Source organism: Sebastes umbrosus, chromosome 11 (assembly GCF_015220745.1).
Source record: "Sebastes umbrosus isolate fSebUmb1 chromosome 11, fSebUmb1.pri, whole genome shotgun sequence".
NCBI lineage: Eukaryota > Metazoa > Chordata > Actinopteri > Perciformes > Sebastidae > Sebastes > Sebastes umbrosus.
The window spans coordinates 9,807,577-9,832,450 of record NC_051279.1 but is presented as its reverse complement, the minus strand read 5'-3'; the positions used below and the strand labels follow the sequence as shown (position 1 = coordinate 9,832,450).

General features: G+C 41.6%; 1 protein-coding gene across 5 annotated transcripts in view; it reads right to left on the bottom strand.

Moving 5' to 3' along the window:
• Positions 1–24,874, bottom strand: part of LOC119497485 (mannosyl-oligosaccharide 1,2-alpha-mannosidase IA) — a 216,142-nt gene that overhangs the window by 18,434 nt on the left and 172,834 nt on the right. For all 5 annotated transcript variants that reach the window (XM_037785642.1, XM_037785641.1, XM_037785639.1 and 2 more), the window contains exon 6: positions 4,751–4,845. In XM_037785642.1, the coding sequence (XP_037641570.1) occupies positions 4,751–4,845 (95 nt within the window). The remainder of the gene's footprint in view (positions 1–4,750; positions 4,846–24,874) is intronic.

The window sequence follows — 24,874 nt, the reverse complement described above, 5'->3', positions numbered from 1 at the left end:
ATACACAGTCCGTGCTGTAGAACTAAATTATTCATCCAAGTACAGCACAATATCCTGAATTTCATCCTGTTTTGATGGGAAGTTCTAGTGAGAGAAAAGTTTTACAAGCAGCTTGAGCTTCATATGATCATCCGGTATCAGCAGCAGTATTACTTGTGCTTTTAGAAGTGATTCTCTCTCAGTATTACATCAAAACAAAGTTGCAGAAAGTTGCGGATTCTGAGTGCCTGGTGGACCTCTTGGCCAATTCTTCTGTCTCTGCTTAATGCATCATAACAGACAGTTCTTATTTTTATATTCCCTTTTCAGATGGAAATCAATAACCCTAATCTACTGCACATCTCCAGAGATGTGTATAATGCATTCCATCCAAAGTATATCGACCTATCTGAACATTCAGCTGTTGTCATTTTGTGGTTTTCAGAGTTGGACCATGTGTCATTCTCCCAAACTCACTCTAACTCAACTACGTGCAACACCAGAGCTGAAACGATTAGTCAATAAATGTATTCGCTTCTGACAGGAAATGTATCCGCAACAATTGTAATGGTTCCAGCTTCTAAAATGTGAAGATGTTGTTCTTTTCTTTGTGTTATGTGATAGTAAACTGCATATACAGTATTTTAAGTTTCGGACAATACATGCAGTTTGAATACAACACTTTCAGCTGTGGGACATTCTGAGGGGGATTCGTCTGCATTTTCTGACATTAAATTTACCATATAATTTATGAATTAATCAACGCTATGCAGCACTGCTGCATTATCAAACGCTGAATGAGTTAAATTAAGTTGGAAGGGCTTCAACTTTCCGTTGTCATTATTATATGTTTATGTTCATAATGATAATTTTGGGGGAGTGGCTTTGGAGGGAGGCCTGAAGTGACGAGCTGTCGGTGTTGCCGACTTGGCGACTTTCTCGCTAGATTTAGGGACTTTTGGAGCTAGTGCTGCTAATGTTAGCTACTTTCATTGGAAGAGAGTTGGACACTGGGTTGGGTTTTTCAGTTGGATCATTTTTATAATCTAGCGTCCTCTTGCTGGTTTCTCCAATGTTACCTACCCAAGCTTTAAGTGTTTATTGTAGCCTGTTGTGACTGATGTTCGTGTAGTTTCATGAACCTCAAATCGAAGCTTGCCAAATTCAGTTTTCACTGTGTAAAGACGGCTTTAAAAAGTTACCAAAAGTCCTATGAACATCAAGGTCAGAATGAGATCATTCGGTTTTATTTCCTCAAGTCAGTGTGGGTAATATCACTCTGCAAATCTAATTCTCAGTTAATGTGTGGTCTCAGAGACGGTGCACTAATGCAAGGCTGTGATTACTTGAGGCAGAATGTGCTACAAGAATGACTTTACATATCCTCTAATAGATGCTGGAGAAGATCAGACATCCGGTAATGAATTGAACTGAATTCGTAAGAAGGAGATGGAGGGAGAGAAAAAGGTGGGAGATGTGTGGTGTGTGAGTCAAAGACTTTTCCAGTCTGATGAATGCACCCATTAAAAGTTTTGGGTCTACATCATTAGTAGCTCTGGCTCGACTCACATCTGATTCGTCCTTTAAGAAGAATCAATCTAAGAATCAAAGTGGAGGTGCAGGGCGCTGGGTGGTGTGTTTATGCATGTTTGGAGAGGTGGAGGGGATGCATGGGGGCACTCATTAATCTTTTCACTGCCTTTGACAAACACACCCTCACACTCTTGCAAAGCTACCAGAAATATAATGAGGGGTAGAAAATAATGAAAAACGCAAAAATCAATATCACGTCACGCATAATATGTTGGGGAAATTGGCATTTTTGTGCATTTGTACAGAGAAGCTAAACTAATTGTAGTGTTTGATGTTGACGAGGAACATACACACAACAATAAAACTGTGACCTCTCAATATATGCATTTCTTGTATGAATGTTGATAAAATCTATATTGGGGCACGTTAATAATGCGTTACTGCAAATTTGATTTAATGCCACTAATTTCTTTAACGCATAAATGCAACTTTTTTTTTTAAAACAAGCATATTTGCCCACTCCCATGTTGATAAGAGTATTAAATACTTGACAAATTTCCCTTTAAGGTATATTTTGAACAGATAAAAATATGCAATTAATCACGATTAACTATGGACAATCATGCGATTAATCGTGATTAAGGTCATAAACATTACAAACAATTTTTTTTTTTAGTGGAGGGGAACTTTAAGAGATTCAGTTTACTGTCCAATAAGACAAATAAACTAAATCATTTAGTAATTTACGTACTTAAATGATACATTTTTGTCTCTTAACTAATCAAACAAAATCTTGTCCCGTTGCCTACAGATTCTACATGTTAATGCAGAATCTGTTTATAGAGATTACTAATTGCCTAATAAATTAATCTTTTCAGCGCTTAAAAAAAGAAATCTGGTGTGCGATGAGATTTGAACTTTCATCTAAAATGTTTCCATCTGATGTATCGTACCAGACTTAGCTTAGAGCTAAATTACCCCTGCAGATGACTGACTGATCACAATAACACAAATATGCAGGAAAGGACACCAAGTAATGCAAAACAGTACATCACTTATAAGAAAATGTGTCTCATACACTGTCAGATGCACAGGCAGCAGATCTGAACCTCCCCGTGTGCAGACTGCTGACGGCCTGCTTGTGTTGTTACACATTGCATATGTTAATCTCAAGTTACGTGTTTGTGTGTGTGTGTACTGTATAGTGGATATGCTTGTTTGTGTGTCTGCACGTCACTCCATGCACCCCACATGACCACAGTATGGGCAGCCTGGTTCCTCCAGCCCATCTGTACCACAGACCCATGTTGGTGATGTAGCAGGAATTAACTGTAGAATAAGGTAATTAAATCTGCCAGCAGCTGTCCAACTTGGCTGCTGGGTTAATTGGTAGCAGGTGGATGACAGAGTTGCCAGGAAGTATCTTATAAAATAAGATTAGGGAATGGCAGGATAGACTGTAGGATTTACTAACATCTTAAAAACAGACATAAAAGGAGTTTTGAGAGTTTAAATTGCACTAAATAACTTCCAAAAATCAAACATGGCTGTATGAGTGTAACATTTCAGATCCAGTCTCAAAGGAAACAGCATCAAACTGAATCATTAAGTAAACTTTTGTCCCCTGGTGTTCATGCATGAAACAGATATAAAGTCATGCTGTGGGTATGTGGGCTAGCGATGATAATTTGACTGTCACAGTCACCGACACACTGATGTCATCAGCATTCATCACTTTGTGCGATTTTTTTATGTCTCATTATAAAATTGTTCAATCAAAAAACAAGAGGCACATTTTTTTATTCCCACTTAAAAAGAATCAAACCCAAATCCAAATCCAGAGAGAGGAAAGTTAAAACTCATGGTCAAATTGTTCTTAAAATGAAAATAGCTTGATGTTGTGTTGCGTGACTGTGGCATTAACGAGATTGTATCAGTAAAGATTTTTAGATTAGAAAGGTAATGGTTTGGAACAGATTAAAAAATCAACACAACTCATTTAAACACATGCAAATATTATTCATATGATCCTCCAAAGTGTTTATGAACACAGATTAATTCTTATCCAAATGTTATCGTCATTGTAAAGCTCAGCCTGCAGCTGCTCCATTGTCAATAAACGGAGACTGTGGGCCCGTTTGTTTAGACATATTCTTTTTATAATTCTCTTTTCTTAATTCACTTTTTATGTGCAGAAAACTGCAGATTTGGAACTACTTTCTTCTTTTAGAACATGTACAAGTTTATTTTTATGTACCAAGTTGTCCCAAGGCATTGCAACAGCTGAAAGTTGAAATTCAGTTTCCTTGCATGTAACTTAAAAGGATAGCTTGGGTGTTATGAAGTGGGGTTGTACTGTAATGAGGTACTTATCCATAGTCAGTGTATAACCTACAGTAGATGATGGTCGATAAGCCCCCAGTTTGGAGAAACAGACAGGAGTTACCACACAGAACCAAAGCAATGTACTGCTGTGGACGGGGCCGGCAGCAAAACACATTTTAGCCACCTAAAAGAATCAATATCAGTTTAAGTGTATGTTAAATTTAGAATATTTTCACCGCTTTACCTAACTGTCTGACAGCCCTTTCCGATGGGGAAGTGAAGCTGTTCTATCCATCTTTGATCTCGCCACATCCACCAGACTCCATTAAAATCATGTAATTTTACCTTGCAGAACACGGGGGTTGCTGGTCTACCATTGCCTCAATCGGTTAGTTTGTGTTATTGTGTGACTTTGGTGAATCCGAACTAACCAAAGTCACACAATAACACCGATCAATTGAGGCAGAGGCAGACCAGCTACTCCCGCGTTCTGCAAGGTGAAATTACTGCTTTTTTTCCAATGGAGTCCGATGGCCCCGTCCACAGCAGTACATTGCTTTGGTTCTATGCGGTAACTCCTGTCTGCTTCTCCAAGCTGGGGGCGTGCCGACTGTCATCTACTGTAGGTAATACACTGACTATGGATACATCATACAACCCCACTTCAAAACACCAAAACTATCCCTTTAACTGAGGATTTAGAGGATGGTTGAATACAATATTATCATTTCGTATTTGTTGACATCTCTCACTTCAAACTCGGATCACGTTTCTGAATCATGCCCTGGCTCTGGCTGTTCAGATGAATAAAACTGCATGTGCGCTGATTAATGCCAGCCAGCGTGATAACTTGATATCCTCTTTTATCAAGGAGGGAGGACTTTTGGAGGTGAAGGCTGGCGCTGAGACTCACCTCCCCAGGTTGATGACTCCTCGGGGGATTCCTGTTGGCGTGTTGAAGGCAGGCAGCAGCTTCTCTCCCAGCTCCATTACTTTAGCCTTGTACATCTGGAAAGAAAATACAGGAGACGGCAACTTGGTAAATAAACAAACAATACACATACAACACGTGTAGAAATATAGATTTTACAAAGACAAAAACTGCCCGTCATCTTATCCGAGCTTAAAACAATCACTGTCACAGGCTAGGAATCACTGGCCTGCAAACATTTCCCCTCCAAAGCTAATTATGTGAAACATAAAGCCTGCTACAACAGAACTCCAGCAGGATTAAAAGCAATCTCATCGATGTAATCTACAACAGTCCATTTAAAGCCGCACTTCCTCCCCATCTCCAGGGGACTAGACTCTCTGAGGCCAAGGCTGTGGCAAAGTTAATGTATCATCTTATGAGCTGCATTATCAGTCACCAACTCTCCATTAGCCAGTGGGACCGAGGTTTGACAGGAAAAAAAAAAAAATGAAGACAGCGGAGAGAGATATTGAAACCCTGACAAAGAAAGAGACGTCTGAGGAGACAAAAGGTAGCCGAGCAGCAGAGGCGAGAGGAAAAGGGGAGATTCATACAAGAGACTAGAAAAGCCTTGGAGACGAGACAGAGCAGAGAAAGTGATTGAGAAGAGACAGACATGGTATACAGAGGAAAAACAGAGTCCAGACAAAGACAAAGGGCAGCCAGAAAGAGAGTTTGTGAGCACGACAGCGGTGTGGAGCAGTGACTCAGCAGAAATATTGAGGAAGATGAAGAGAAAATGGGGAAAACAAATAACAATCAGATAGGTAGAAACCACGCACCTTCACTATTAGGATTGTTATCATTGTGCAAGTAGACTGAAAAACAATTGCTTGTTTTTACCGAAGCAAAGTGAAAAAGTTAGAGCACATAGTGATGTGTCCTTTGCTGCAGTTTGGGAAAATCATTTATTGTTTCGTACCTTAAAACACAACTAGTATTTGTACATAGATCATGTACGTAAGCTATTCGGAAGACTCTCTTGTGCTTAACATGCAAATTTCACAGCAAGTAGCTGCAGTGTCCTCTTAAAACCTACCCATGAGCCTTTGCATGAAACTCTCGCGAATGTTATTGGTGTTGAGAGGGACCCCCGTGGGATCTTTACATCTTTACAAAAACACTGCATCACAGACTCTCTCACTGTCAAGAACAAGGGGTTGCAAAATAGTTGGAAAGTAAATAAATGAGTACATCGATGATTAAATGAATGAACAAACGAGACTAGATAGTGAATTGACAACTGCAGTTTCCAAATTGCAAGAGCCTGCCTCTTTCATTTTTTTGCATTTTTCAAAAGGGCCAGTGTTTCATGCTGGCTGGTAAATCAGATATTCTCACAGATGCTGTCAGAAGATTTGTTTCTGCTGCACACGCTGACCAACAAATAAAGCAGCATGTTGAATGTGATCTTCCATTACATTCAAACTGTTCACTTAAAGCAGTAAATACTTGAGTGACTAAATAAGAAACAATCAAAGTTTGGAAAAGACACCTTAAGTGTTTATTTATCTGAGTTTAACCCAGCTAATGTGCTTCATCTGAAATAACTCCATTTACTGAATAGGGCATTATAATTATGTGAGTGTTATTTGAATGTGAAATGTATCCACTCTATAGTTAACTTTCACATTTCCACAATGGAAAAAAATAAAATTGCCCATGGCATATATGCTACTTTCTACTAACAACCCTACAATATGTCACTTTTTTATAAAACACTATCACTGATATTACTAATATTACCCTGATATTGCTCTGTGAAATTGAGTTTCTTCAGAAAGAATCACACAAAAGCACCACTTTAAATCTTGTGTTCAGCATGAAAAAAGCATTAAAAAATGACTAATCGACTAAAGAAATCTTAGTCGACTAAAACCAAAACGACTGATTAGTCGAATAATAGACAAAGGGGGGGCAGCCATACTAATTAAATAGTATACATATTCTGTGTGTGTAGTGTGGAGGGGGCAACAACTGCTTATCATTGTGAAATTCTGTATTAAAGCTGGATCTTGAACAGAAAACTCTGAAACTGAACCGAAATAACTAAAACTTTTCTAATTTCAGGGCCAAAAAAAAAAAAAGTTATTGCTGGTTTCAGAAAACCTGTTTATATTTTTCAAAGTAGGTGGTGAAAAAAGCATTCAAATTCGGGTATTCGGTTTTTAGGTATCAGGTGTTAAGTTTTAGATACTCGGGGGGGAAAATAGCACTATGATATTTTTGTGTCTCTCTGTCAGAAAGTAGCGGGATGCAACCAGGGTGGCGGTACACAGTCACTTGTTAATTCTGGCAGAATAATACAGAGCAGCCTAATGTGTGTGTTTGTGTATGTGCTACACTCCCTCTCAAGTCCCCTGGCTCTCTATTTTATCAAAGAGAGCACTAATGACCCTCCGCCTGGTCCCATCTCTCCTCATCGGTCCTTTCTACCACCGCCGCCACTGCTCCAGCTAACCAGAAGCCCACAGGCACACACACACACACACATTCAAAGCAGACACACTTAGTTCAAAACAAGCACACACACACACCAACTTGCTCTCGTTTGTGCGCTGGGCTTGCATCATTTTGAGTTTCACTATAGAGATATACTTCAGTTTGTGTAATTGTGCACTTTTAAATGAAACCAACACTAAACACATGCATTCTTTGTCGAATAAACAACATACAACTAACACCTAAACACTCCCATCAAGAAGCAAGGGCAGCAGATTATATTGCACTCATTTATTCTTGTTTGCTTGTTTATAAATTACTTGATTAATTATAGTAAAACCCCTTTGGCTGGCATCTGCTCTGTGATTTACTGTACGCAGCGCACAAGCTAAATTAAGGGCCGTGTTCATAAATCTGTCTTCGCTGACACACTGCTGGTCTCTTGTGCCACACTGAGAGCCTCCTCCAGCACGCGAGCTTCATTACTGAAGTGCTGCTGTAATTACACTTTGTGTGTTTGCACCGCCTTCCCATCCATCCAATAATACAAAGCTATCAAGAAAATCCAAGATTGATTATTTTTACTTGTATTTTTCTTCTCTGCCTTTCTGATAAGATGGCAGGATGGTGGAAGTCGGCAAACACCAACATTGATCCGATGTGACAGCCGACAGGTCGCTTTCTTCCCTTTCAGTTAGAATTCCCTGCAGGATGGCGAATAGGAGGCTGGACACAAATGGCCTTTCCATCAGCTCTTAACCGCCGAAGACACGCATTGGGCATGCAGTCATCCCTCCCTTGGCTAACATCGTCAGAGGCTAGTGGAGAGACCCTGAGAAACATTTCTAGGTCTGCCACTTCTGTTTACCAGTAAAGCCTCTCAGTCCTCGCCTCGGGGAACAAAGGACACAAGAAAATGGGCCCTATGCAGTCTTCCATAGCAGCTATATGCTCACATTGTAGCTTCCCGTTCATTTGATTGTCCGTAAAATTCAGTTGCATACGACTTAATGCAACAACTGGGAAAATGAATTGTTTGTGTTTTAAGGAGCATGTTTCCCTTTTGAATTCAACAATAAGACTGTCAATATTCTACGTTTTTATTGTCAATAAATCCATGAAAAGACAAAAAACATAATGTGTTCGTCCATCTCTCAATTCGTAACGACTTCCCTGTCCCGTCTGTTGCTCTCAGCCCCAATTCCACTGATTCCTACTGAACACGTATATCTTTAAAAAGAGGTAACAAATCAGAAGAACCGATACTAATCGTGTCACTATGGGGTCTATAAGAGGAGATTGCACTATTTTGTTCAGCCTGGTCTGTCAGAGGTTCAAGAGAGTGGAATATAATTCCAAGTCACATCATACAACTACTTAAAGATCTTTCAGTAACCAAGTAATACAATGGATGATTAACACATATATTGCACGTCAGCACTAAACTCTCTTTTTGCTGTTGCTATCTAAACTGTATATCCTGCTTGTCGACAATGTCGTTAAATATATGTATAAATGTCACTACTGCTTTTAACAACTGTGTCCTTTTCCAACATTTAAACTGCGGGCCCTGTTTTATGTTTTTGTTCTGATGTATTTTAGGAAGACTTTAAACAGCATGCCTTGTTTTGGGTTTTATGTATTTTAGGAAGCCTTTTGTAACACCTTTAGCCTCGGACTACAGATGAAAAAGTGCTGATTCTGTCATTTTTTGTGTATTTATTAATTTTCCCTTCTCAAATAAACTAAACTAAACTAAAAACCTTTAGCGTCACAGGGGATGTGACAGAGTCAAGTTCTCATGCTATAAAGTATTGTAATAGTATCATCGTGATGGTGCCTCAAACTTTCGTGTAATACTATGATTGGAGCTGAAATGTAATGAATAATTTCACATCCTGGCTTGGATTCATCAAACTTAACAAACACCATGTGAACCGCATATATGCAACTGTTGGTTTCTGTAAAAGTATTGATATAAAATACAAACACAAGCAGGCTGGTTGTTAAAGGTTTAGGAAAGTTGACGGCGTTGTTGTTACCATCTGGATGTATCAAAGAGTATGTATTAAAACCAGTATACAGACACACCTTTCAACGTTACTGAGACAGCCATAAATAGTGCATTTATTGGGAACTAGTCACAGATTCGGTGCTCTAATGAGTATTTACGGCAGCAGGACAGTGTATGTTGGAACGAATAAAAATAAACTACTGTAGCCGCGTTCATGATAATGAAGCAACATGTCACCCAGTGCAACGATGTGGCTCATTGATGTGTTTTTATATGTTTTTGGACAACAAGAGGAGGTCTATGGCACAGAATAAGATTAAGATATATAAGGCTTTGGCTGCACAGGCAATACATCATTTTCATAGGATTTGTTAACAATAAGAAAAAGCTACACCATCACCTGCCATATCCTTAAAGATGAATCACAGCAAAGTGTCATGCTCATACAAAGGATCTATTTGACTCCTCTTCATGTTTCTAAGCTTGACAACCAACCTACTATCTCTCTCCAGTTTTTCCTTTCTACTTCGCATTTAGGACACATCTTCAAATCTGATTAGACTGCTGACGGACACGGTGAATATATAATGTGGCAATAAAATGACTAACTGTGTCACTGGCTGCTGATGTGGTTTAGTAGCCAGCGGAGAGCTTCATCAGCTGCACAAATCCCTCACTCGCAATGTCACTGATTCTGAGTAGAAATGCGGGCTTTAAATGTGAGAACAAAGCCCTGTCTTTTGCACCTGCCATCACCTCCTCTTTACTCACATTGCTGAGATGTGGGAGACAATGTAGACAGAAAACATGATCTGCTTAAAATGAGGAATGGATGGTAAGCAGTAGGGCTGGGCCCAAATATTCAACTACTCGATGATTATTCGCTCGTTGTGTAGGTATTCGATTTTCAATTTTGGGATGCGGATATTTGTTTTTTTGTAATCCTTTGGGATTACAAACATGACGTACTTAACATTTAAGGAAAGTGTTTTTTATTCGTTAACAAATAATAATACAAACAGCACCTACTGTAGTATAACAGAATCCTTAAAAATGAATGCCTTTAATTAAACCAAAAGACACGTGTTGCAGCGCTATGCCGTCCATCTCAGCCGAGAATAGAGAAATGTCTGGCTGGAGATTTTCCCGATGCATTGTCATGGAGACGAGCCAAGCCAGAGCCTTCTCCGCCGTTGCTTTTTCAGAGTATTCTGCAATGCAACTCGTGGAGGGGCTCGGGCCGGAGGCTGCATTACACATGGGCTTGCAGCCAGGCAACGCTGGAGAGGTGGTGCGCAATGCGGAGACATCCGCCACCATTTAGGGGGAAAGGGCCTGCAAATGTGACTTTAAGGTGTGTCTTGCACACACAAAAGGATGAGGAGCAAATGGAGGGGTCTGTGCACCGTCCACACGAGGCATAAAAACAGGAGGCAGAAGAAGCAGGAGAACAAGATCTCTCTGGTGTCTGGTGGTCCGCCAGTGACTGTAGGAGCGTAGCCCAAAATATGGTGTTCCTGACAGTCCTAATAAGCAGCAGTGTCGTGGAAAACATATCTGCAGTTTGAAGACAAATTTCATCTCAGCTACAGAGGACTGCTTGTGTTTTCCTTGATTTTGCCCTCTCGTTCTGAGACCAAAGCACATGAAGAGTGCATGCATAATGCTGTCTTTTCACAAGTCCGGCGCAGCAACCAGTTGCCTCTGCGAGAAGAGTTTATTTGAAGTCACTTCAGGTTCTTTTGCTCCAAAAATAACGACTAAATCTAAAAACTCAGCGGGTGTCATTTTGAGAATCTTTTGATGTCGCCTGGCTGAGAAAAAAAGGCGCTTTTCTTTAGACCACAGATAAATAATTCCTATTTGGCGGCTTATGAACATAGATCTGCAAACTAACCTCTTCTGCCTCCATCACTATCTCGCACCAGCATGCAAGTCCACAGTAATTTTCTCATCATCTTTTTCCCTTCGTCCTGAGCGTCGGAGGACAGCTTGATCAAAAACAAATCTATAAAGCAGCTAAAAGGCAGCAGAGTCTGGCAGTTCCGTCCACAAAGGAAGAAAAACAACTTGCGCCCTACTGTTGTGTCATTCATAGACCCAAAGCAAGCTTGTGACGACAGCGATCACCTGTGGATAAGCCACAGGAAAAGACAGAAAAGGCCGATTCTGTTTGTGCCATCACTCTGTGGGCAAAGGCAAAATATCAATCACAGCTCCCTAAAGCCCAGGGGGGTGTCTTCAAATATCTTGTTTTGTCCAACTTACAGTCCCAAAACCCAAAGACACTCAGTTTACTAGCACATAAGACAAAGAAAAACAAGCAGTCCTCAAAACGGAGCAGCTGGGAAATCATTTTAACAACTAATCAACAATCAAAAGAGCTGCGGATGATTTATCTGCCAATTGACTAATCGTTACTCAGATGTAGTAAAACTTGGATCTAGTTTACACACATTCATAATCGGTTTCAGTTATAGTTAAGAGGTGAAACCAAATAATGATTTACAAGTCAAATCTTGAGTCTTAGATTTTGGTTTTAGGCTTTTAAAAAGTGACGAGACATTTTTCAAACTGAATGCTCTTTTCTCACTGCCCCTCTTCCTCTTGACATAAATCCTAGAACCCGAACTGAATACGATCCTGGTGATATAAGATTATTCCACTCTCAGCTTCGAGTAAAGTCTTCTGTGACTTTGTCAAGTTGAGTCTGAAGTCATAAAATTTATGGCTCTATTCCACACCTCCGGCGATGTCTATATGATGAATAACTGGTGCTCAAGTGAGGGAAAAACTCAACATTGACTCATTAGAATCAACTTGTATCAAAGACTCGATCCATCATAGAGGGGCCTTGAGTAAGAAAAAAAAGGCTCCATTTACAAACTCCCAAATGCTTATAAAACTGTGTTTTATCATAAATTAACTGTCCACCTGCAGGGGCAGGTCTGCAGTCTGTGGGTGTATGATTTTTGTTATTTCTAAAAAATACTATTTCAATGGTTGGACGTTTAAACTGTGCCCACACCTGGCTGCTGCTGGCTGAAAGGTATTTGATGTTTAATTCCGCTGGGGCCATAATAAGGCGTTCATTTTCTCAGTGCAACTGGAGCAAAAAGTCAATTCTTTATAAGCAGCGGCTGCACCTGGTTTGTTTAGTTTCTCTCCCAGCGGCATTGATCATTATTAAGATCCCTTTCTCTGTATCTTCATTGATCCGTCGGGGAGGATATTCAAAAAGAAACAGATACACTTCAGGTATCTCAAACACTGGGTGTAGTCATCGCAGATTGAAAGGAATATTACAAGTCTGGGCTTCAATCATCTTCCCCCAATATTTCTACCCTTTCAGCCAGATCTGACAAGACTGACAGGAGGAGACCTTTGCTTGCACATTGATTTCGTTCTTCATTTCACAAGCTCCTGGTGCGAGCGGACTGTGAAGCAGAAGAGTCCACAGGTCGCAGCACCTTCACTCGACGGTTCAACAAGTCTGTGATCAACATTGTTGCCTTTGAGCAAGCTTTATCCTGCATTCTGGATATTCAGCTGTGGCTGTATTGAGCAGCATCAGCGGTGTGTAAAATTCATATTAAATATTCAAAGTTAACATGGACGGGATGGCAAAAAAGGCTGTCTCTATTGTAATGCAGGCTCTCTTCAAACCATTAGTATTATGAAAAGAATGCTAATGAATGCTAATTTTGAAAACCTGAATTTCCTTCCTACCATGCCACCGATTTCTTTGCTAATCTAAATTCTATTCTGTTCTATTTTATCCCACCAAGCTGTAATTCTGTGCCTGCAACACATGTTTCGACGTCTCCATCGGCAGAGCTGGCAGAGTGACATAGATGTCTTGCTAACTCGCAGCACGCATTCCCACATCAGCCTGATGTCGGAAACGAAAAAAGTACTCTGCATAATTTATGCAGCACAGCATCGCCTGAGAGCGAGTGAGCGAACATGCTAAAGCAGATCCAGTAAATTAGACATGAGGACTTCTCGGAAAACAAACGCAGCGGTAAAATGGGAGTACCCACCAAAGCCCAAATTGAAAAACAAACAAGTGGCGGCGGCTCAATCAAGCCCCCGCTGGAAAGGAGCGGCTCTAAATTAGTCCACATTACAGCTATATTGTTAAGCAATGTTTATCAGCTTCTTCTCTCAAGCACATGACCGCCCACCTACTTTCCACCCCTCCCTTTGACCCACTAAACTGGGCTTATACAAATCATTTCAGTTTGCTGACTGCCGCTACTGTATAATACAACAGTCACAGTTGCTGTTATTCCTCCCCATGCAATGATGCAATTATAGTGCATATATATCCTCTGCCTTGTGCTTCAGCTCTCTGTGTTACCCAGAGTCTAATTACCGAGTATGAAAGCACGCCATTATATCTGCCCTGTGTGTGTGTGAATGCCAGGAAAACATATTTCCTGCTGCACAGGATTATGGATGCTTGTGAAGATGTGGTTGATTGGCTGTCATAAACATAACTGCTCATTATTGGGATGTTTCTACTTCTATATAATCTTTCCATATTGCCACCGAGTGGCACTGTATGCTTCGGTTTTTTTCTCTGGGAAATCAGGTGGCACTGTTTTTCATCTGTGTGCAATGTTATCGTAATACCATGCCTGCATGAAATGAAAGAAGGGGGGGAATCCAGAGGGAAGAGTTAATCCCACCCATGTTCCACTGTTAGGAAAAACACGAGGAGACTCCATTATAAAATCTTGTTAGATTTGTGGAGCCATCTCTGAGCTGCCTGTCACAGCAAATCACTGTGAGCCATTGTCTTCGCACCTTGAGAGATAATAATGTTGGCACACTGGACCTCATCAGCTGCCCCTGTGCCACACACTGTCAATGCTCCACACTGGAAAAATAGGAAAGATTTCCTGTCACATAACAACACTCCTATACCTGTTTGCATTGACGGATGTCATACGAGATCAGCCATCGCCGTAGCAACAGACCTAGTGACCCATCAATAATTCAACCTACAATTTGCCTGGTGCCATAACCTCTCTGCCATCATTACTGGGGGAATAAGAACAGGAAGAAATGGGGGCTGATGGGATGCGGAGAGGAGCAGCGGTTGGAGAGGATGTCAGGTCCAGTTCTCATTAGGGCCGTGACAGAGTCTCCCAGGCTTGGTGTGGGAGGACAACAGGCACCTCGTGGCCCACTCAGCCAGACAGAAGAACTAACAGGTACCTTCCTGTGTGGGCAGCGGCAGACAATACTCCCCGAGAAACTGCAGGAAATCTGAGAGACCTTGTTAAAGTCTAAGAGAGAAAAACTGTCTGAGACTGGCTGTCAGTTACATGCAAATGGCTGAGACATCGCAAGACTGTGTGGGTGACGGATTCAAGTTTTCACACATACTTTTTTTTATATCCTGTCAGCAACTTGCAATCAGAAACAAAATCTAAAACTTTAAAGCCCTGCTAGATTCAGCCGGAGGCTGCAGTGTTCATTATACTCAACACAGGTACTGTACTACAGTAGTAGGGGATTAAACTCAAGTTTGTCCTTAAGGAGGTGCTAGAGGGCAGGCCATGCGGTCACTAAATGTTTGACGAGCATGAGACAGTGCACAGCATATTTCATGGAAATCCGCCCCTTGGATTGAGATATCTTTCTGTGCAAAACTGATATTTGGGAACAAGAGGAAAGCTCATTAGAATGTCCAAAATAGAAAAAAAGTTGGTAAATTTTATGGTAAAATTGTATGTCAGATTTTTTAAAGTGGCTGTTTTGGCCTGACGGAGCTACAATGTCATTTCTTTTTGTAGGTCATAAACCAAAGTATTGGACAAGTTAAAGGTGCCACATGAATGGTCAAAGGATCAAAGTTATTGAAAATCATTTTCTGGGAACCATGAACGTCTGCACAACATTTTGTGCCAATCCATCAAGTACATGTTGAGATATTTTACTGAATAACTGGAACTGCTGGTGGTGCGAGAGAAAAGTTAGAGGATCACCAAAGTCATGAGGGTTCATCCTCAGGGGACCAACATCTCATCTATCACATACTTAGAGAGAGTTATTTCAATCTGGACCGAAGTGATGGACCGACCACAGACGGACATTGCCTTTCATAGAGCCAAACAGAAAATCTTTCTCGGGCTAATTGTAGCAGAGATGACAAAGAATCACTGCAATTCTTTAGTGCAAAGGGATACCAAGGTGCAAACAAAAGTGTACAGAAAAGGAATGTCTCTGAATATATCTGTAGGAAAAGGCTCACACCTCCTCCTCCTCCTCCAAGATATCTCTGAATACTGCAAATACCTGTTGTTCATTCTCCAAAAGGGAGAAAGAAGCCAGCGGATTGCACAAGAGTGGAGTGAATGAGATTGGAGAAACACAATGCGGGAAAGGATAAAGTGTAGAGGATAGAGCAGTCGTAGCCTCAGTGGTAGAGGCAAAGATAGATAGATAGAGAGAGAGAGAGAGAGAGAGAGAGAGAGAGAGAGAGAGAGAGAGAGTGGGGGTAGTTTATGTCTGAATCTTTGACTGGGATGAGAGGAGGCAGGGCAGAGATGAGGAAGATCAGATTTGGGTTATCTGTGTGGCCTAGCATGAATCTGCAGTTCAGTTGGCGATATAAACTAGTTGTTTGTATAGTGAAAGAGAGAGAGAGAGAGAGAGAGAGAGAGAGAGAGAGAGAGAGAAGTGGGGCTTCTTTAAAAGCTCCTGATGGCAGAGCCGAGCTTCAAAGCATCGGCTGCTTCATCAAAGACTCGACTCAGCGGAGGATATGGCCACTGTGATGCCATGCATGTTGGGGAGCGAGCAAGACAGATGTTTGCTTGAGAATACGTTTATGTTTTCTTCATCTGTAAATTAGGACGTCATATAACATGCTTTCAGAGATTAATGTCGATGGCATGAATCTGTGCTTCTACAGGAGGTTATTGGGCTGTCAGCGCTGACAATGAAGAGTGCACTCGGGAGGCTACGGACGTGCTGTCATGCTTGTCAGCCCAAGCAGCACATGCTGCCATTTAACTCTACTCTGCCTCTGAAGGGCGGTGTCTTTGGAGTAAAGTTGCTGCCCTGAATGACAAAAACTCTGTGTAATCTATCCTCCTTAAAAAAAAAAAAAAAAAAGCCTACATAATCACCAAGCCTCCATAGAGTCTGTGAAGAAAAGGCAATTCAGCTTAACACAGTGCACAGGCTGCGCAGCGTAGATAACCGCCATTCAGACCCACGAAATTTCACTGCTTTTCCTAGAAAATTGAAACGAGTAAGACACTCCAAAAACTCAATTTCACAAGTTCTTCAAAAGGGGTGAGAGCGAAGGCAGCAGCTCACTCGGTATAATGATAGACATTTCATCAGCAAGCTGTAATGTCATATATTTTTAAAGAAAGAAAATAATTTGATGAAGGCGCACAAGGTCAAACTGGATTCTTCTCGATTAAAAATGGGGATACGGTAAAAACTATTTGAGATGGTAATATAGATAATTACATTGTACTTTTGCTAATACATGTTTTATCTGTCTCACATACGAGAGTGGGGGTCAGAACAAAGGTGTTACAGTGCTGCAGAGCTAATCTGGAAATGCAGAGACGGTAGTTTGTAGGGCTGTCGCGGTGAAGGAATTTCACATTTCACACATTTCACAACATTGTTATTGTTCAGCACTTGTAAACTACATGTGGGATGTAACGGTTGGTCTTTGTGGTATTTTTCCCGCCCCTTCTCAATTGTGATTGGACGGAGGGGTAAAAAAAAGTGACAGTGACGAAAGCAGCGTTTTAACCAAAGCTGAACATTTTTCAACTCTCGGCAACCAGAAGAAAAACACCATACGTGCAGTGCTCAGTGCAGAATAGACACTCAGCACCTCGTCATGCTGTTGCCGTTAGTAGCGTTGTGTAAATACGCAGCGCTCCCATTGCAAAGAGTTCAAAGACTGAAAAAAAACGTGAACATAGCGGTTGTGGCGGCTGTTTTCCATCCCCTGCGGTTGGCTTGTGAATAGCACGGTATTGCAATATTGCGGTTATTATGACAGCCCTAGTAGTTTGACAATTTTTTTTGGCACACGTAAATTCATCTCTGCCTGCACTCTTGCAGACACGCCAGCAATGAACTGTAGAAAGAAAGGGGGCATGTAGGGGTCACATTCTGCAGGCAATCCAGAACACTAGACTCACTAGGTCAAATAGACATTCTCACATTACCCCCATACTTAGATCTATTCACTGGCTCCCTGTAGCGTATAGGATCCACTTTAAAATTCTCACTCTTACTTACAGAACTTTGCACGGTCAAATTCTCTGATTCCAGCTTCTTAAATGTGAATATTTTCTGGTTTCTTTTCTCCTCTATGACAGTAAACTGAATATCTTTGAGTTGTGGACAAAACAAGACATTTGAGGACATCAGCGTAGGCTTTGCGAAACACTGATTGATATTTTTTACCATTTTCTGGCATTTTGTAAACCAGACAACCAATCGATTAACCCAGAAAATAAGGACGATGAAAATAATCGTTAATTGTAACCCCAGTAAAAAGCGTTATATAAATCAATTTGATTCACTTACATTCAGCTTCCACATCAGGACATTTGACCTTGAAACTAATAGAAAACCAGACATTTTCAATTCCATTAAGAAAGAGCAGTTTTGATGTTCACTCTTCGCAACCTTATTTTCTTTTTCCCCTACCTGTGCAATGAGAACATGTTTTATGACATTTACCTTGGCCTCCCACATTACACCACGTTCCTTCACATCTGACGGTGTGAGGCTTTTTCCCCACAGCAGAGAAAAATGAATGCCTTCCTACTCCAGGTACAGGTCAAGGATCTTGTACATCAATCCTCTAAATCTTTTAGTGAACTGAGATAAGTCCCTAACTGTAAAATCACCTTTTGACAACAAGCTGCTTGGTCAACAAGGTGGTTTACTGAGTGCAGGGAACTCAAGACTTTCATTCTGCTACGAGGCCTGAGGTCAAGTGTACCCACGTGTCCTTGAGCAAGACAATGAATCTCTATCAGCTGTAAGGTTGCTGTTGTGCAGCTGATCTTCTGCTCTGAGGAGCAAAGTGAAATGCCAGATTCCCTGCAGGCTACAGTACAGAAACACACTGTGTATGTAAACTCTCCAAAAACACATCAACCACAGACATGCCTTCAGGCTTTTGTCAGCTTCTGCTTAACAGCACTACACAGAGGCATTAGTGATGACATGCCATTTTGCCTGTGATCTAAAATGCGAGTTGTTGCAGCCGATATCAAATCATACCCTTAGGATATGAAGCATATGGTGTTATATTCCTCTCGATCTTCCACGAGCGTTATGATGGATCCTCTTGATTCTTTCAGCAGCAACCTCCATCCGTTAGGCTATCATCCTCCATGAGTCTACCTCGGGGACCTACTTAGATGGCAATGCGTTCTCCTCTCTGATTGGCCTGGCAGGATTCCTGTTGCCGCGTACATGCTGTTGCCATGGTTTTGGCTGGGGCTGCGCTGCAGTTTTCGCTAGCTCCATCTGTCTTGGGTGTCAGCTCGTCGGAAAACGCTGTGATTCCACTCATTTTCTCACCGGGGGGTGGCATCCATCCTGCTGCCACTCCTCTGTCTCCGCACTGGCACAATCAACACAATTCCCAACTCTAGTTCATACACAGTGCTCAACAGTAAAGAGGATTGTTGGTTGGGGCTGGACATGCTTCATCAATTTGAAGGCAAAATAATGTTAGGAAAGCTGAGCAGATTTGCTTGACTCCTGCCAAAAGACCCAGGTGCAGGATTCAGGCACTGGGAGTGAGAAAAACAAATAAATACTGTGGAGCTATTCTGAGCCCAAAGAGAAAGGAGGTCACTCAGATGAGCAAAATGTTAAACCGGCTTTAATTTCATAATGAAACTACTGCTGCACATTCTACAGTCCAGTTTCCTTTTTATTACCAATATGTTTGCATCGCTGCACATCATTTTTATCTGTAAAATTGGGAAGTCTGGACATGTAGTGTCTGAAGAATTCAACCTTGACTATATCAGAAAATAGCAGGACATGGGCAGTCCTGGTAACAATGGTGCAGTATTGACTGGGTGCCCACTGAGGCAATGCCAGAGCAGAGCCATGCTTGAGGGCATCTGGCTTGTAGCTTTTCCACCTGAGATTAGCACCTGTAAAACTGTGGTCATTGGCCCATCGCCATTTCTCCTGGAACAAGTCAATACGGTTCGGTCCAGTTTCTCCTCGGAGGGTTGTCGATTTTGTGCAGACTTAACTGGTGTTGCATTAGAATTCACGTTTTGGACAAACCAAGAAAAATGTAGTCAGACCACTAACTAGAAAAAGAAATTGCACTGCACCAGCTGGAGAAAAAAAAAGGCGCTACAGACATGACCACCAACATAAATAAACATGAATCATTCTGACACTGAGTGCTTCGAGTTTTGACCTATCACAAGAACTGGAATATCTTTGGGCCGAAGACGATGGGCTGAACATTCTTACAAGATGGTGAGTAATGGTGTCTGATATTCCCCAGACCCCTCGATGTGCGAGGCCCCGGGGTCATCCGAGGGATCCCTGTCTTGCCACAAATGTCACAGCTCATAGATATTGCATGGGCCTCAGCCTTTTGATGCTAATTAAATGTTACTGCTCACCAAGGGCCAAGATAAAGAGGAAGTACAGGAGATGAGGGAGTGAGAAGATGGAGGGTAAAGGAAAATGTAATGAGAAATATTTGATATGATAGAGGAAGAGAAAGGACCACATGTATAAACTATGGTATGCACTAAGAACATGCATACACCATTTCCAACACCTAAACTGTCTTTTATAGAAGAAAAACCTGCAGTGAGAATGTGTGTACCTCAAAACTAAACCATGTGTACACAAGGTGCAGCCGCAGGTGACATGATAAAGTGAAGATAAAAAATAAGTTGAGAAATGAATCACTTTATACTCTATTGTGAAGCACTTTGTAAAGTCTGTTTTCATATCTATAAATTAAATTACTGATCATATTTCTCACATTAATGATAATGATTGAGGTATAAATATCCACAGCCGTGCTTAATGACAGCTGCTCTGATATTGTTGGAGATCCTTGCCGATGTGGCACAATATCTAATATTGCACTTCTTCTTTGATTTGATTTTAACTGGCAGGTCTAACAAGTGGTGGAGCAGGTAGAAGTACTGATGTGTAAGCTATACAACACAATCAATACTGAATTTTTGAGGCCAATACAATTCAGAGAGATGCTGCACTCCTCCACTACGAGTCAGGGTGAAGCATCGCCCTGTCGTGGTTTATTTCACAACAATGACCGGCTCGCTGTACATTATCCCGCTCATTACACGGCTACTTACTTAAGAAATCAATAATTTGACACAAAAACGGTCCGCCAGAGTCCGAGATCAGAACTATGTTGGTAGCAACGGTCTGTTTTAAATAGCAACGGTCTGCTATAAAGAAATAACAGAACAATCAAAAACTAAAAAGCTTTTTATATGTGATGTAAAGAATGTGGATGCATATTTTTATCTTTGTGCTGTGAATCTACTCAGAGTTTTAGTTGTGATTCTACACAGTTTTAGGCATCAGGTTTTAAAAGAAAGAGGAAAAAGAGAAAGGCACACAGAGAGAAGAGGGTTGAATGGCTCGACACAACAAATGAAAAAATGCCAAATTGCTCAGAAAGCCAGATTTGAGTGTGATGCACTAAATCAATATCCTCTCTGGAGCAGAACATATTTGTCAGCCCGGTCAGATAAAATAAACAACAATGCCTTTTCTGCCTGAAGGTGAGCTGGCCGATCACACGGTGAAAAAAACATATTTAAAAACTGTGTGAACTGAAGTCTTTGGACCATGGACTCAGAGCTAACTGGCTAACAGAACCTAACAGCATGCTACCATTCACAGACAGCCCACCATCTGTGAGGAACATTACTGTTACTCAGCTCAGTGTAGAAATGTGCACATAAAGAGGGATCGTAATGGGGCCGACCCTGGTGGGCAACACTGAGGCAGAACAACACCAGGCGGCCATCAGCTCGCCACTCGGCTGGGAGACAGCTGTTGATCGCATCAGGAGGTCCTCAATCGATGAGCCAGCAGAACAACACTGAGCTGCAAAAAGTATGTGTGTGTGTGTGTGTGTGCTCTGGTTGGATTTGTCACATCTGAGTGCCAGTGCTGTTATGTGAATCAGTGGTTGGCCCTCGTTGGAAGTCAGATGTTTAAATGTTATTTACTGATGCGTAGAAAACAATCAGCTTAACGCGGCGCTACATTACCAATTATTTGCCATTCAGTTACAACAGAGAAAATCCTGCACAGGAGAATGTGGAAGTGTGTTTGTGAAGCTGCACTTTAAAGCGTCGGGGTAATAAATGTAAAGTGTTCGTCCATGGATAGATGTGCTTATATTCTTTGGAAAAGGACAAGTCGGAGCTTTGTGAAAGTCACCTCGGTGTGGTTATTTCGCTTATCCGAGCCAAAGTCAGCGGTATTCAAGAGGGCGCTTCATGCAGAGTGGCATTCGTTAATGTCCCAGCCCAGTCCGGACACCCGGGCTTTGCTGGGACAAGTCACAGGTTCTGTCGCCCCGAATAAGCCTGCTGTCCCCACCGAGGCTGTGAGAGCAGGCTGCCGGTCAGCTTGTATTAATTTCACAGGGCTGCAGGGGCTTGCTGTGTCCACAGTCGTGACAATAGCAGAGCCAAGGTGTCTCCTGGGAAGGCGTGCTGTCACTCCCGCCACAGTAATGTCCACACAGGAGGCTGAACATTTCTTTTCTTCTCTTTCTTTCCAGCACCACCTGGCACTGCTACGGCCTATTTCAAACAGCAGTGGCATGTGCGAAGAGCTCACCTGTCTTTGTGGGAGTATGTGCGAGAGAAGAAAAAGCAGGAGTGGTAGTTGGCAGCTCCTGCGAGCTCCCAGTTTGAGGTGGCAGATGTGTCACATTGTGAGGGCAACTACCTGCTTGGCAGCTGCGAACCGTCTCACCATGGCTCTGTTTGTCACTCGGCTTCTCTTTCTCTCTTTGTTTTTCCCTCTCAGTGCGACTCCTTAGACCACTGATCCACCAATTTGCCATTGCCTCAAACATCCCAATTAGCAGGCAGACACAGAAACAACTTAACTGCTCGCTCAAACTTAAAAAGTCAGAGTATAAAAACACTGGAGAGGCCATTAGACGTTTGGATTCAGTCGAGTGCAGAGAGGAGAAGCTGTTTTCACCTGTGGAAGGCAATTAAAGTGGTCTGAGTGTCTGGCAGTAACTGTACCTGAGTGCGCAGCTTCACAATTACAGCTTAATTATATAAAAAGAAAGCTTTTTCTCCTTTTCTCATCTTCTTAGCTTTTCTTCTTTTATTAAGTTACTCTCTCTCTTAAATATTATAGACACACTCAGACACTATTTCCACAGTTCAGAACAGAACAGTTCAGTACATTTTGCATGATTTTTTGTTCTTCTATTCAATATTTTATTTTTTACAGCGGGATTAGGCTACAATCCGCTGAGAACTATTAAAGCACTTTTAAATTTAAGTTAGTTATTGTATAGCCAACAAAACCCGCCAACCACAGGTGAAAAGTAACAGAGTACATTTTCTAAAATACTGCACTAAAAGTACTTGGACTTTTACTTTTTGGTTCCACTGTGCACTACTTTTACATTATATGACATCTATAGTTACTAGTTATTCTACAGATTAAGATTTTAAATACTGTAGACACTGTAGATCTCCATCTTAACGAGACATTTTTGTTCATTAATTAATTCTAAAAGTCTCCGTCACTGAAACATAGTGCCCATCCTTCGGTTCCCTTCCAGGTTAACATTGTTAGCTCTGTTAGCACTGCTAGCCACCGCTTTTTCGGCTCAGGGAGCCGTGTGCAGGCGATCCTTAAATTTAAACTTGATTACTGTAGTCATATATATACGTACAGGCACATAGATGAAATTCGACCTCTGCATTTAACCCATCCTAAGCAGTAGGAGCAGTGGGCTGATCTAAAGCGCCCGGGGAGCAACTTAGGGGTTCAGTGTCTTGCTCAAGGACACTAGCGACATGAAGACAGTAGGAGCCAGGGATCGAACCTGATCCACATCTATGAGGCTTGTAACAACTAATAACGCACATTTAATGGTCTCATAACAGTCTAATCAAACAACTCTGACTTCTATTGTTGTATCTTTATATTGTCCCGCTGCTACATTTACTTGAGTAAATGATCTGAACACTTCGCCCACCACACCTGAGAAAGCTACAAATGTACTGAGGGGTGGGGTCAAAAGTTTGAGGAGCATTGGAGAAGCATGAGAGGGAGCTTTTTTTTTTTTTTTTTACTTCAGTGCAATACCTTGAGCGAGAGCCAGACTCCGTGTCCGTGCTCCGTGGGCAGAATGTGAGGATATGGACGGTGCCAAAACACTGTTTGGCACAAAAAGAAAGCACTTCCCAGCCCCACTACACTGGCGCTCTGCCCAGTCACTGCTAGCCTTTGCCGGTTTCAGCCAGCTTCTCCACTTTGAAGCTGCGAGGACATTTTCTCACCGTGAACGTCTGACAGGCAAATCAAGACATGTTCCCCCCACTGAGTTACAACGCAGGTTAACTTGATCAATGCAATCACAGAGCTGGCGACAAAATCACACTAAGATGGGGTTCATTAAGGCCCAAATTAGCATGCAACTTCAAAGGGGAGCGCCCTGATTGGCTCTGATTGATATCATTATGAGAGCGATGATTGTGCAGCCACCGCTCTCTTTTAGACAGTTGGCTGTAACAAATAAAAAATCTTTTCTTCAGGAAGAGAGAGGAAGCCTTGACCTGATATGGGAGCCGGGAGCTGAGCGAAGGTCACCATGTGTTCATTTCTTGGCTGTAATGAAATGTCGTGCTGGAAGAAATTGGCCCAATCTCGGCCTCCAAAAACAGTTTGGATGATGGGAGAAGAATTGGTGGCAAATGAGCTCAAGGGGAGCAGAAACAGTGGTGGAATTGGTCGTGGAGGATTGACACGTTCTGGATTCACTGAGAAAATGATTCGGAGGAAGCAGGTGGAGTCGGGCAGAACGGCGGGGATGCTTCCTGTTGGCTCCTGGGATGTAATTACTGGGTAATGGAAAGATCATGTCTGAGGTGATGCTCATACATTTCACTTTTAATTTGAACTGACGCTGTATGAGTGGATCACAGCCTGGGCGTGAGGACACCACAGGGGGTCCTAAGATAAATCTGAGAGGACGCAAATTAACTGAAAGGATCAAAAGAAAAATATATCTCAGTTACACATAATCATGGTTATTAATTTGCTTTTTTTTTGTAACAATTTCGAATAAGTCTTACTAATAGATGCAAATAGTCCAACACTCTTCACTAGAGCTGAAATGATTAGTCAATTAATTTATTGACTGAAAATGAATTGCCACCAATCTTCATATCCGATTAATCACAGTCATTTTTCAAGCTAAAATGACAAATGTGCTGGTTCCAGCTTCTCAAATGTGACAATTTGCTGATTTTCTTTCTTTTCAATGATAGTAAAACAAACATCTTTTGATTCTGGACTGTTGGTTGGACAAA